The 14,452-nt window shown below is 50.4% G+C and overlaps 1 protein-coding gene across 1 annotated transcript; it reads left to right on the forward strand.

Annotated features, from left to right (window-relative positions):
- Positions 1-2,869: 2,869 nt before the first annotated feature.
- On the forward strand, positions 2,870-7,285 carry Hoxc10 (homeobox C10). The gene is made up of 2 exons (XM_034516013.2): positions 2,870-3,734; positions 6,875-7,285. The coding sequence occupies exons 1-2, from the start codon at positions 2,984-2,986 to the stop codon at positions 7,150-7,152; spliced, it is 1,029 nt and encodes a 342-aa protein (XP_034371904.1). The 5' UTR covers positions 2,870-2,983; the 3' UTR covers positions 7,153-7,285.
- Positions 7,286-14,452: the final 7,167 nt, after the last annotated feature.

Raw genomic sequence — 14,452 nt, forward strand, 5'->3', positions numbered from 1 at the left:
GAAGCTGCCTTTGCTCGTGGCCTCGGGAAAGGCGAACCCAAGGGGGCAGGGCTAGAGACCCAGGCTAGACAGGACTTTCCTGGATCTACACAAATGCTCTCTGTCCCGGCCTTCGCTTTCACTTTTTTTCTTTTACCTCCATTAATACAGATCCCAAAGTCCTGGAAAAGCCAACAAGTTATTCGGTCGCGTCCGAGCAAGCCAGCGGGCTGTTGCTTAACAGCTCTGGGTTTTCGTTTATCTTGAGTAATTAGAGGCAAACATTTGTCCCAACGGGGGTCCCACTTAGGCTGATGAATTTGATTTCTTGTTTCATTAATGGGCCGTGTTTATCATACTTCTAATTATTTCAACTTTAAACACTATTCGTTCTTGTGAGGAAGTGGGAGTTGAAGCAGGAAGCTTTTCTCCTGAGGGTATTATTTCCACTAATAATGTTAAGAATCCTGAAGCAACTCCATTCCCTCCCATAGCTGAGGTTGAGTGGGCTTGGAATGGGGGTCTGGTTTGTAGGGGAGACAGGCCCAGAAACTGAGTAACTTTGCTTCTTTTTTGATAGCGAGCCAGTTTCTGTCTAGTAGCATGTTGTTTGAGGACTATTCTAGAATTTTCTGACTCTCACCACCTTCTCTCCGTCTGGGTTCCAATCCCACTGTCCTCTGCAACTGGACCAAACAGCGCGGCCTAGTTGGAGACACTGTCCTTTTCCCAGCTTCTAAGACTTCTATCACTGAGATAAAAGCTAGAAAGTGCTAAGGTAGTCCAGCACCTGGCTGTTATACCAAGGACCCTCATGACCAGACTCCAAACAGAGGACATGGGCAGGATTTTGGGAAGACAGACTCCAGGGACAGGCACACCATGGAGGAAAATAAAAAGAGATGTGAAAGAGGGGGAGGGAGCCCCCCAAAGCCATATAATTCTCAATTGCTTTGGTCTTTAATTTCATTGTCCCATAAATGAGGAAATATCAGTTCCCATACTAAATTTTTATCCTCAGCTGATAAATATGACGGGAAATTTTCTTTGGGTCCTCGTAAAAGGGAACGGTTTCGATCAAACTCGTGGGTAAAGACTTATGCAGATAATACAAACAGAGTGGTCATAAAGTCTCGGCTGTTTCCCGCGGGATGGGCAGGGGGACAAATGGCTCCCTAGACTGACTGCTGCTGGGGACTGTCCCAAGTCTGGTCTGGGGCCTAAACAGCCTAACCTTGCCCTGAATAACACTCAGGCTGAAGCCAGGGCGACCTCTGCAAATGAAAACACAAAACTATTTCAAATCTCTCCTGCCGGCAGCACTCTCCACAGATTTCCCACCCCCGGAATTAAGGCACCCCTGGGTCTTCTTCTCCACCCCTGGTTGGGGGAAATCGGGGCAAATCTTTCCTTAGTAATCTTCCATCCTAGCTGGCTAGGGCCTCCAGGAATCGGTCCAGCTTCTTCACTCATCCACGCCAGGGAGCTCGGCCCTGGAATCCTTTCCCAGCCAGGCTCTGGTCTTTCGGAAAATGGAAAGCCCACAGCCTCTGCCCAGGGAAAAATGCGGGGCTACCGGAAAGACAAGTTATTCTCCGGATTCCGTTTCCTGAGGAAGGGGTGGAGAGTTTAGTTCGCTTTGGAAGAAAAGTGATGGAGAAATCTAACGAACTATTTCAAACACACATCCCTCCTAAACCCCCCCCAACCCCCCCGTACTTCTCCCCTTTAGTAAGCACACAAAAAAATAGACTGCTCCTCTTCTTTAAAAAACAGAACAAAACAAAACAAAAACCTCCAGCCCAATCGCTTAAAAAGGATGGCGTTTAATTGTTTCTTGTGCGCCTTTCCCGTGTGGATAAGCATTCCTCCCACCCAACCAAGGCCTGAAGGTTCGAGCTTTCTCTCCGGGAATATTCCTTTTTAAAGTAGGGACAAGGTCAAGCGGGAAAAGAGGGCTGCCGGGACATGGAGCAAAGCAGCCTACCAAACCTCCTCTAAGGGCAAAGCCGGAGCTGCTCATTCAGTAAGGCCCAGACTGCAACTCTAAGGTTGGGGAGAGGGTACCTCTAATCTCCAGCTTCCTCCTGCACTGATCCTTAGGCCCACCGGGATCCTCCTTTGCCCAGAATCTCTTAAGTAACTGTGACACGGCCCCGGGCCCATTCCAGACACTGGAGACTCCCAGTTAGCACCCAAGGCGAACTTGGAACTCGACCAACCTCCAAAACCTACTGTCGGGAGAGCCCAGACCCAAGGGCCAAGCCGAAGGAACCAGGGGACAGGAGAACAGAAACTTCAGCTTGCTTTTGATTCTTAACTTTCTCTTCTACCGTAAGCCCACTGAAGATCCCGCCCATCTCCCCCAAAACATTACCCGGCTGCCAACCCAAGAGAAGAAAAGGGAATATCGGGGGTGAAGAAAGTGGAAGGTGAAGATAGGGAAAAGAGTACCTGAATCTTGTCTTGACCTTTTACTTTGATTTGACTGTTTTGAGCCCCGGTTGCCTTACTCTGTCCCGCATTTTTCCCCTCTCCACCCCTCTCTCCCCAGGAGCTACAGGCTGACTCTCTAGTAAACAAGTCCCACTCTTCCCAGAACAGCCCCATGTCCCTCCACCCACCCCACTACAACCCCACCACTACCCCACCGCCCCTGCAGCCCGGGGGGCGCTTCCTTTGTTCGCCAGGAAGGGCTCCGGTGCCCCTACCCCGAGGCAGCTGCTAGGTGGCGCTGTTACTCCACGCTGAGCGCTCCGCCTGCCGACAACTTGACCCCGCTGACGTCACGGCCGTCTGAATCATCAAGGCCATTTTCAAATCCCATTGGTCTAGCCGTCACATGGTGAGGACCGAATGCGCGGATAATTATGGAGCTGATATTTCCCCCCTCCCCTTCTTTTTCCTCCCGCCCCTCCAACCTCCCCCCCCTTCCCGGATGGGGGAAAAAAGATGTCAGCTCCTCCGCTGTAGTATTGCTCCTTAAAAACCCCTCTCTCTGAAAATGACATGCCCTCGCAATGTAACTCCGAACTCGTATGCGGAGCCCTTGGCTGCGCCGGGAGGAGGAGAGCGCTATAACCGTAACGCAGGAATGTATATGCAATCTGGGAGTGACTTCAACTGCGGGGTGATGAGGGGCTGCGGGCTTGCGCCCTCTCTCTCCAAGAGGGACGAGGGAGGCAGCCCAAACCTGGCCCTCAACACCTACCCGTCCTACCTCTCGCAGCTGGACTCCTGGGGCGACCCCAAAGCCTCCTACCGCCTGGAACAACCTGTTGGCAGGCCTCTGTCCTCCTGTTCCTACCCACCTAGTGTCAAGGAGGAGAATGTCTGCTGCATGTACAGTGCAGAGAAGCGGGCGAAAAGTGGCCCTGAGGCAGCTCTCTACTCCCACCCCCTGCCGGAGTCTTGCCTTGGGGAGCACGAGGTACCTGTACCCAGCTACTACCGCGCCAGCCCAAGCTATTCCGCGCTGGACAAAACGCCCCACTGTGCTGGGGCCAACGAGTTCGAAGCCCCCTTTGAGCAGCGGGCCAGTCTCAACCCGCGCACCGAACATCTGGAATCGCCTCAGCTTGGGGGCAAAGTGAGTTTTCCTGAGACCCCCAAGTCCGACAGCCAGACCCCCAGTCCCAACGAGATCAAGACGGAGCAAAGCCTGGCGGGCCCAAAAGCCAGTCCTTCGGAGAGTGAAAAGGAACGGGCCAAGACTGCAGACTCCAGCCCAGACACCTCGGATAATGAAGCTAAAGGTAAGGCCGTCTGGGCCGCGGGCGGGCGGGCTGGAACGTTTGGGGTGCTGGTCTTCGTGGTCAGGATTTGGGGCAGGAAGATAAAGGAGAGTTGAGCAGAGGCCTAAGGGACTCGAAGGTTCTGAATTGATCCGGGCTTGAGGCTCTTGTTTGCTGAGCTCCAGGCTGGTGGCTTGTCATTTAGCAGTGAAGGTAAACCGAGACATGGAGGTGCCAGGCCAGCCCGGCCCTTGGGTGCATAGGCGGAGGAGGGGCGCACTACAGGAAGCTTGCGGGCACCCTGTGCTGCACCGGATCGGTGGCCATTCCTAGGCGCGTGATGGCTTTGGTTTGCTTTTTTCAGTGAGGATGTCCTGGGGACTCATGTCCCCAGCTCAGGTCAAAGCTCACAAAAAGCTTAAAATGGCGATCCTTAGGCCAGGGACCAGAGAAGGCTTAGAGATGAATAATGTCTCTTCTGTGCATTTTCCTAGTTGGAAAAATGTTTACTACGAAACACAATTTGTTGTTTGTGGGTCGGATTTGTGCATGCAGTTTCTGCCTGCGATTTCTGTCTCGGCAGGAGCCTTGGGCAGAGAGGCTGAGGCCGGAAGAGGTGGAGGTGAAGGGCTGCTCGCCACATCCCTCCCTCCTCCAGATGCTTGGCTTGAGGATGGATTTGGATTAGGGCGTTGGAAATTTGGAAATTTTTTCCCTGCTTTTTCTTCTTCTTCTTCTTCTTCTTCTTCTTCTTCTTCTTCTTCTTCTTCTTCTTCTTCTTCTTCTTCTTCTTCTTCTTCTTCTTCTTCTTCTTCTTCTTCTTCTTCTTCTTCCTCTCACTCTGTGGTCTCTTAATTTTTTTCCTTTTCTATATTTTTTCTGGTTATGTTCCCCCCCCCCGATGGTTTTTAAGAGCAGCTTATAAATGAGTGGTTGGAAATGTTTTGTGTGCGTGGCAAGCGGTTTACTCCTGAGAATGAGTGAGGCATTGGTTGGATTTCTGTGTGATTTTTGGTTCAATGCTCAGTCAGAGTTCAAGCTCAGGGTTCAAGATTCATTTCTTCTGTAACTGAGGGCTTTCAGGATCCTTTGCTGTAATCTGGGGGAGGAAATCAGAATTTGAAACAGGAGCAGGATTGTGGTGCGGAGGGGAACGACTTTCCCTGAAAAGTTGGAGCAAAATGCACCAGAAAAGGCCCAATGGGTAGGAATTAACCTGCTTCCCAAGAAACTGGCTCCTGGTGATGTTGATGGAGGTGGTTTATTGGTATAGAAGTAGATGTAATATTGAGAGTGAAACAGGCTGGGGTGGCCTGAACCTTGTGTGTGGTGCTTTGTATATGGTTTATATATGGATGCAACTGCACACTTATGCCTAATGGCAACCTGTATCACACACACACACACACACACACACACACACACACACACACACACACACGCACACATGCACATCCACTCTTTTGGCTCACAGGGGCAGAACTTTACCCTCTTGGGTCTACTCTGCAAAGATAGCCTTGGTAAGTTAGTCCTTAGAGACTTTGACCAGAAGATGGCCGTGGCTATGCTTGTGAAGATGAATGAGTAAGGCACCCATATAACACACATGTCGTTTTGGTTCGTGTGTCATGCAAAGGTTTAATTTTATTCCTTCGCCATAAACCCTAAGGTGAACTGGGGTGGAAGGTAGAAAAAACTTTGTCCTAGCCATACCAAAAAGCAAAGTCAAGGTTAACAAGTCTACCTTCTAAACCCAAATTACATCCACGTTGATAGACTCCCCCTTCTTTCCTTGTTGTTCCCCCAATAATCTAAGCCTTTCTATCCCAAACTAACACCTAGAGATTATGCTTTGTGTTCTCCTTTTCCTCCGCCCCTTTTTTGGTGTTTTCACCAGGCCAGAGGCAATGAGCTTTTGGCTAAGGTCCACTTGTAATTCCTTTCCTCCTCTTAAAACTCAACAACCCCAATAAAAAATAAACAGGATAGAGTTAGATGTGGGGAGAGCCCGTAAACAGTTTGCAAGAAGCTGCAGGTGCAGAGATTTGAGAATAATTAAAGATGCTGATATTTTCTAGACCATATAGCCTCAAGCTTGCTGTTTTCTTTTCTTCCCTCTGCTGTTTCCTTGTTGCCCTAGGGAGCTCTCCTCCCCACCAATCCAGACCAAATCCAGAACCCAGAAGGCCCACTTATGGCCCACTCTTGCCATAAGGAAGAGAGAAAACAGGGTGCACACAGGGTTGTCAGCAAAGGTTATTTGCTAGTCTTTGGACTCTCTTTTTCCCTCTTTAAGGGACGGCCATGTTCTATATTGTTACCTGAAGAACAAGGCTAATTCCTTTTAACAAGAGTACATATTAGAAAGAGAAGCTAACAGTAAGACAATAGAAACACATATATTATGATATCTTCTTATACATGTAGATATTTAGCCACAACCCTCCTGTGTATGTAGATATATATAAGTGTGTGTGTATTTGAAATCTATCTACTCATAGACTCTAGAGGACAACACTACCTTAGGATGTCTGCCTTCCTTAACCTTAAGCTCTCTCATCAGAGGAAGTTATCTGAGCATGCCTCAGAGCTGTTACCCCTGACCTCTGCTGCTCAGACAGGTTTCCTTGACTCAGATAGCAAAGGGAAGCTCTAACAGAACAGTAAATCCTGTGGAAATTCAGGTGAGAATAAGAGTTAGGATCTAGTGCAGGAATTCCAGAGACAGGGACAGAATTTCTCCACAGAGATGAAAGGAATTTAAGCTCTCTGGGAAATGACTCTGAGCTGTGGGGCAGCCTCTGCATTGAAGATGCTTTTTCTGGCTGGCTGCATTTTTCCAGAGCTGAAGCAGAACAGAGTGAGAGAAAGCTTGGAGACGTTTTCCACTAGGATCAGGGAAGGCATTCAGAATCCGTCAGAATAAGGTGGGATTGACTAATTTAAATTTAGCAAAGGTTTTGAACATAAAAGCCTCTTATGTTTCTTTCCTGTGAGTATAGACCCCTAAAAAATTTCAAAAGCCCAAGAGAACTAGCCCCTAGGCCTGTGAGGCTAGAGCAGTTTCCTTCTGCTTCTTTAGCCACCCTCTGCCCAAGCAGGCTATACCGAGGTCTTGCTCCTTCCTGGGATACTTATGTAAATAATGTTATTTTTAACAGAGGAGATAAAGGCAGAAAACACCACAGGAAATTGGCTGACAGCAAAGAGCGGAAGGAAGAAGAGGTGCCCCTATACTAAACACCAGACGCTGGAATTGGAGAAAGAATTTCTGTTCAATATGTATTTGACGCGAGAGCGCCGCCTGGAGATTAGCAAGACCATTAACCTTACAGACAGACAAGTCAAAATCTGGTTTCAAAATCGCAGAATGAAACTCAAGAAAATGAACCGAGAGAATCGGATCCGGGAACTGACCTCCAATTTTAATTTCACCTGAGCCAGCGTCATCTCCTCCCCCTCCCCTTCTCTCCTTTCCCCGCCCCTCCTCCCTTTGTGCCTGGTGATATATTTTTTTTCCCTCCCTGAGTATAAATGCAACTCGCCTGCAAAAAAAAAAAAAAAGGCAAAAACCTCAGACTCTCCTTCCAAGGGACCTATGGTTCTTGCTTCGAGGATGCTTCCACATAAAGCATGAAAATGGGGTGCTGGGTTTTGGGGTGTTGTGCGTGCCCTCATTAGATGGGGTGGTAGTGTGGCCGTGTGTGTGTCAACTCCTCAGTCACCCATGCACTCACATACTGCATTCTGCTCTCCCTGCAAAGTTGAGGTCAAATCCACTCGATTATAGGGGAAAGAAAGGGGGAAAAATCAAACAGAGAGGGCCTGTAACCTCGTAGAGCACAGTTAGAATTGTTCCCTCCTTGCTGGATTTCCCCCTTAGAATAATAGTCTTGAAAGTTCGGCTAGTATTCGTGTGTTTGTCATAGCATCCAGTGTCTAGACTGAACCCTTCCTCTGCCTTTCCCTCCCAATGGCTCTGAGAATATGCTTCAAGTACTTGTACTGTTTGTACTGCTTTCTGCTTTTCTCCCCACCCCACCTTCCCAACACACTGTATCTCTCTTATCCTAACATTTCAGAAATTCCATCCAGAAGAACAAAAAAATTAAAAATAGAGCATAGCAAAGTAAAAACAAATTCCACCCCCCCCCAAGTTGTCCTGCTCCTGTCTGGGAGTTGTGTTATTTAAAGATATTCTGTATGTTGTATCCTCTGCATGTAGCTTCCTTAATGGAGAAAAAAATCCTAATAAATTTCCGGAATCTTAATCCTCAAATGGATGGTTTTTTGTTTTTAGTGGCTTTTTTTTCTTAGCGACACCCCCTCCCCCAAAACACTGAGTGTGTGGATATGTGTGTGTTTTGTGTTTGACTCATCTCCTACAGCCTTTCCAGAATGTCTCTTGGCGGGTTTAATGTAAGTGAGAGACCATAACGTTGATTTAAATATTATCCAGGTGACCACAATAAGTCAAGGTCATAAAACAGTAATGTCAGGACGGTCTTGGTGCGCGCGAGAGGTGGATTTTATGATCTGCAAATATAATGTGGTACTGCAGTAAAAGATGCATTTAAAGGTGACTGGAGGAGGGAAAGAGGCAGAGAGCAAACTGCAATCTTGAGGAGCAGACGGATCTGACTGCCTTCGGTACTGGGGCTAGATGCACCCCACCACTGCTGGGGGGGTACCTCAGGAACCCCCACCCATCTAAACAGAGGAATAAACTTAACTGCCAGAGGGGCACGAGGAGTTAAGCCCCCGCCCTCGACAGCAGCTTACAGAAGCGCCAGCGGCAGCAAGAGAAGGAGGAGGCGGCGACAAGGTAAGAGAATCGGTTTCTTGTTCTTCTCTTGGCGGTCGACTGAGGACTAGCAGCGTCCCCAGGTGCCCGGAGAGCAGCGCGTAGAGCACGGAGGAAGGTGTTTCGGGCATCTGTGTTTTCTGAGAGCCTCGGATTTTCCTTGTGGCTGCCGGCAGTGGAGGGCAGCGGCAATGAGCTCCCTCTCCTTCCCTCCCTGGCCCACTGCCGCCGTGGGGTTCGGTGGTTTAGGGGGTAAATTGGTGGTTTTGGCTTCTTTATCTTTGAAGGCACTTAGGGGCGTCTGGAGATCCACCCATCAGTTTAGGTGTTTCTGTCTGGTTGTAAGGTAGAAGGGTTGGAGCTTGAAGCTTGGGTTTTCTTGCGTTTTGCTGGTGTGGGTATGAGCCTTGTGTATGTTCTTGGTCTTAGTGTTCCCAAGCTGTAGAGATTTGCCAGACAAGTGGCCTGACTGGAAGTGACTCCAGAGCCCAGGCGCTGTGGTCTAGACACCCATGTTTGTTGAGAAGCCTGAGACAGAGTCTGAGAGAAGAGTACAGGAGAGCCAGATGGACAAGACAGGGGACCCAGCTCAAGAGTGGAAGAAGGATCCAGCTTCCCCCAGGGCCAGGGCCAGATGCAGGGGGATAGCTCTACTGCAGTACTGGGGGTGGGGCAGGGATTTGGCGGCTAGAGGTTCCATTTCACCAGATTTTCCCAATGCAACTTGCTTATACCAGAAACTAACCCTCAATCCAGACCCTCAATCCACCCAGCCACCCAAAGTCCACTCTAGTCTTTAGGGAGGTTGTAAGGGCGGAAAGGGGATCGGGCTGAATTTCTTCCTTCCCCAAGCCCCTTCCCTTCTCCTTTGGATAGATGCAAAGCCTAAACTCCGGCCCTGCTTGCTCAGCTGATCTGTGGCTTAGGTAGTTTCATGTTGTTGGGATTGAGTTTTGAACTCGGCAACAAGAAACTGCCTGAGTTACATCAGTCGGTTTTCGTCGAGGGCCCCAATCCACCTCCCCTAACCCTTCCCTCCCCTGTGGGGCTGCCTCACCACCCATCTCAGATAGGGCAAAATGGGTGCAGACTGAGGAGGTCAGGCTGTGAGTGGGGCCATGGGACAGATTCTGGACAGCCCTGCTTTACAACTGTCTCCTCCTCAGCCTGTCCCAATCTCTGGAACGGAGGGAGAGGGTTTCTTCCCCCCCCCCCCCCCCCCGTAGCTATTGTCTCCTGAGCCCAGCTGATAGAGACAGACAAAGAAGGTCCAGCCAATTCCAAGGAAATGCAGGAGTTTGAGTTTGGCCTGGTGGGTCAGCTTAGTTGGGGAACAGGGTGGGGCAGAAGCATTAAAGGACAGAAAAGCTCTTAGAAAGAGGAGGGAATCTCTGAAGTCTGGAGCTGCTGCTACCTCTAAGGAGAGAGCAGTGCTCCTTTGGAAAGTGGGGATGTTGATGTTCAAAGAGTTAGGGAACTCTGAGAACAGTAGCCTGTTCTTCCCTCCATAGCTCCATCTCCAGGGAAAGGATGGAAGGATGGATACAGGAAGTGAGTAGGTTAGTGGAGAAACACCAAGTCCAAGTCAAAACCTTCCTCAACACACCCTGTTGAGGGCAAAAGCCCAGCTCTGGTCTGTCTGTCTGTTACCCGTAGGCCTTGGTCTGTGTATTTGCCTGTCTGAGGCTGCTAGGCATTTGCCCGTCCTTGTGTTCTGTGGAAATGTCTGGGTAAACAGAAGCTGCCAGCGCCCACCGTTACCATATTGTTGAGAAGGCTGTTGGCTGATGGTAGGGGGCGGAGGGGAGAAGAATGGGGCAGAGGGAGATCTGAGCAATGAGAAACTTTACAGACCTCCTCCACTCTGTACCCTTCGGCTTTCTTAATTCTGGACTTGGTCTCTACAAGTGAGGATCTCGAAAAAGGTTTTCTGGTCTTCAGAGGGAAAAATGGGGGGTGGGGTGGGTAATGATCTGAGAAAAAGGAAAACAGGCTGCTCTGTTCTCAGAGACTCTGAAAAGGAGAAACCCAAAGGAGGCCAGATTCTTGGGGCTCTTTTGTAATTATTATTATGAAAACAGGGAATACAACCATGTCTCTAACAAACTATCATGGAGAATTCTGTATTCTCAACATGGTGTCCTGGAAGAAAAGAATGTAACTTTAAATTCATTACACGTGTATAGGTTTCTTTTTCTATCTGTCCCTTCTAGGCGCTCTCTCTCTCTCTCTCTCTCTCTCTCTCTCTCTCTCTCTCTCTCTCTCTCTCTGTGTGTGTGTGTGTGTGTGTGTGTGTGTGTGTAATTCATTTTGACTTCTATGGACATTGGAGGAGAAGATGGGAGTAGATTCTACCCCTTCCCAGCTGAATTGTCGGTCCTATCTGTTCTCCATCCCTTTGTGTGAGGAAAAGTATTTAAATCTCTATGGCTCCCAGGGAAATGGGGATGTTTCCAGAAAGATAGGCCAGTTGGTGATAGAAGATGCGTAAGGGAAACCCCTGGTTTGGGAGCCCATATAATCTCTAACTTCAGAGTCTCTGAGGCACACAGCCAGTTTGGGTAAGGAGAGCCTCAGGCTGGAGCAAGGTGTTCAAGAGCTCTTAGCATAGAGAAATCGGCCCGATGGGCCAAAATTTATCAATACAGGGCTTCTGTGCCTTGAGTCACTTTGCCCCTATTTCCATTTCAAAGATGAAGGGTTTAAAGGAGGTGGCCACAGAGTCAGGGGTCAGGGCAGTCTCCTCCCTAGATCTGGAGAAATGGAGCAAGGTCTCATAGGGCCAAGGTGAGGGCCAGTCTGATGGTCAGAGTCCACCCCGGGTGCCCTGGGACTGTGGATCATGGCTAAGGCGATGGTAATTATTTATTCGCTTCGCTGGAAGGGAGTCTTCAGAAGGAACAGCGTGAAAAGGAGGGAAAAATTATCTCTCTCGTCTGAGGATATTAAGATGGATTTTTATTTCTTAAAGGACCCTCCCCGCCGAGAGCACATAAGCGTAAACTTAATATATGCTCCGCAGCCCAACTCTAGAAATCGCAATAAAAGTTAAAACCTCCCCTACTGGTTTTTTTTAATTATGATATGGGAAAGGGGAGCAGGATTTATAGAGCTGAACTCTCGGCGTGTGTTTGAGACTTGCGGGAGAAGGAGGAAAAGGCAAGAGCTCGCCAAGGAGAGCCTTGATCTCTGAGACGTCTCTCCGGCAGTGGGGGCTTAGGCTCAGCCCAGCTAATCCGCTGTGGTCTTCCTGGGACCTCACCCCAGCAGTCGGCCTTGCTTCAGCTCATTCGCAGGAAGATGCAGCCCTCCTTGAGAACAGGTGACGTGAAGGCGGCAAGCGGGGAAAGGGGAAGTATAAATGGGAAGACTAGCTAGCGCACAGAGCTTTGTGTAGGTCCTTGCTGGGGACGAGGTTTGCCCAAGTGTAGCCCAGCGGATGGCTGGACTCGGAAGGGTGTCCGGGCAGGGCACAAGAGCAGGGACAAGGTGGACTGTGTGTGGACATCGACCACAGACTGAACAGAGCGGACTCTTGGTCTGTGGTCAGCGGCGAGTCAGGCAACCGGATGTTGAGTCTGTAGGAAGGACCTTGAGGTCTGTTGGGTGTTTGGGTTGCCGGGGGCGCGGCAACCAGGAGTATTGAGGGAGTGTGCAGTGCGCGGGGCACGGTAGTCAGCATGGGAAAGGCTGTAGGCCCCGCACATCTCTGCGGCTGATGGGTTGTGTCCGGGACAACTAAACTAGAGTCGAACCAATGATCAGAGCATGAAAATAAATGCAGTTATGGGATTCCCCCCACCCCTCGTATACGCAGTTCTTTCCTTCCTTCCTTCCTTCCTTCCTTCCTTCCTTCCTTCCTTCCTTCCTTCCTTCCTTTCTTTTTTTTTCCCCCTTTCTGAGATACCTGGATTTGGTCCAGAGCAGGTTGTCCGCGGGAGGGCCCCGCGAACGGCAGCGTGCGAGGGAGGGAGGGAGGGCGAAGGAGGGAGGGAGGGAAGGAGGGCGGGTGGCGGCGGTTGCGGTGGCCAGGGCTTTCCTCCCTGGGCGGGAGGCCGCTTCCCTGCCTCTGTGGCCAAAGGGAGCCAAGAAGCAGGTAACGGAGGCTTTCTGAGGTGGGATTGGACCAAGCCCAAGGTACCAAGTCTTCCGGGCCTCTGCTTAAGGCCCTGGCAGGAGAGAAGGTAGGGAGATCGGCGCCCACCATGCCTGGCAAGGAGGCCTCGGGATGTTCAACCTGTGTATGATTTCAGTCTCACACTCATGTTGTGAGTCTGTCTGCATTGGGAGACGCCGCTTGCCTGTCTGTCTGAGACTTCCCAAACCCGGGCGACTCCTTCCAAACGCTCAGAAAAATTCGTCGTCGGAATGTGTACTTTCATTCATTGGATTCTCTGAAACTCAGCAGGGCTGGCTACCACAATCCCAGGTTGAGAGGGAGAGTTCTTCCTCTTTTCTGGATGCGTAGTCCTTTGGCTCCTTGGTCTTGGGCTGAGTTTTCCGGTTCTAGGTTCGCGGATCGCCCTGATGTTTGAAGCTAGACAGCTCCAGTCGGTTAGGGAGGGCAGGGAGGGACCCGCGGCTGTGGCTCTTTAATTGTACTTCGAGCCCTTATTGTCTCTCCTTTCGCCACCTCCGCTTCCTCAGTCTGGGCTCCAAAGTCACTGCAAATTTCCTTGCGATACATACATCACACAAAAGATCAGGTAACAACGCGCTCAGAGCCATTGAGTCAGAGCACAGGGCAGCCCTGGTTCTGGGGCGGCTCCCTCTCCAGTCACTCCCCACGCTGGAAAAACAGACTGTGTTGGGGGAGCCGGAAATAACCCCGTTTGCTGCGGAGCGGCAGGGCGGGGGCGCCGGCGTAAAGGCAGGCCCGGCAGGCCATGGCGTTGAGAGGGCCACGTTCACAGGCCCTGGGGGTTTCACGCTTGCTGAGCTTGGGGGCCTGGCTCTTGTTGTGGTGGCAGGGATCCCAGATACCCACCTTAGTGGGGGTAGCACGCGGGTCTCCTCGCAGCAAGCAGGAGAGCTCAGTTTCTGCTTCCAGCTCAGGCCTTAGCTAGGAGGAGTTGTGTGTGGGTGTGTTTTTCCCAACAAAGAGGGATCAGGAGAGATGGGGGGGAACTAGAAGGGAACCAGGGAGGGGGCGGGGAAGGGGAGAGGGCAGCGGAGAGACGAAATGAGCCCATTTCAGGGGGAGAAGGAAAATGAAAGCAAACGGAGTAGGGCCTCCTCGGTTCAGGGCGGGTGCTGAGGAGCAGAGAGCGGGCTCTCTGCCTGCGGCGGCCGGAATGACCCGCTGGGGGCACGGGAGAAAGCCGGTTTTAAATTTAATCCGAACTTGACGGTGTGGATTGAACCGGAGGGAATTTAAATCATTAAAAGGGAGACACCCGGTAGGGGGAGGGAGGAGGATGACTCTAACCTATCTGTTTGTCTGTCCTTCCCACGGTGATAGCTAGACTGTGTTCTCAGTTGCCCAGGTTTGAGGTGATAAAGGTTTGCCCCTCCCTCTTCAGAGGACTCCTCTCCTGTGCCTACTGAAATCTGTTGGGGGTGTAAGGTGAATATAGAACAGTCAGCCAGAACTGGGCTTTCTTTCCCCCCTCTCCCCCAGTGACTCCCAGTTTCCTCAGGTTGCCCCAGTGATGCAGAACAATTGGAAAGGAGTTGTGTAGATGAGCGAAAGTCTTAGATAGAATAGGAGATTCAGAGAGAATAACTGAACCCCAAGATGAGACTTTGCTTCTTGGCATCCCCACCTCTTTGCCCCCATATCTACAAGCCTAGGTTTAGGGAAAACCTGAAAGTCCACTTCACAGCCCTGACCTTTTAAATGTGAAACATAAGAGTCACAACCCACATGAAGGACTGGGCCGAGTGGCCTCTGGACTCCCAGTCTCTTATCAAACCCCTTCTTGAAGCTACCTCT

Source organism: Arvicanthis niloticus, chromosome 13, assembly GCF_011762505.2.
Source record: "Arvicanthis niloticus isolate mArvNil1 chromosome 13, mArvNil1.pat.X, whole genome shotgun sequence".
NCBI lineage: Eukaryota > Metazoa > Chordata > Mammalia > Rodentia > Muridae > Arvicanthis > Arvicanthis niloticus.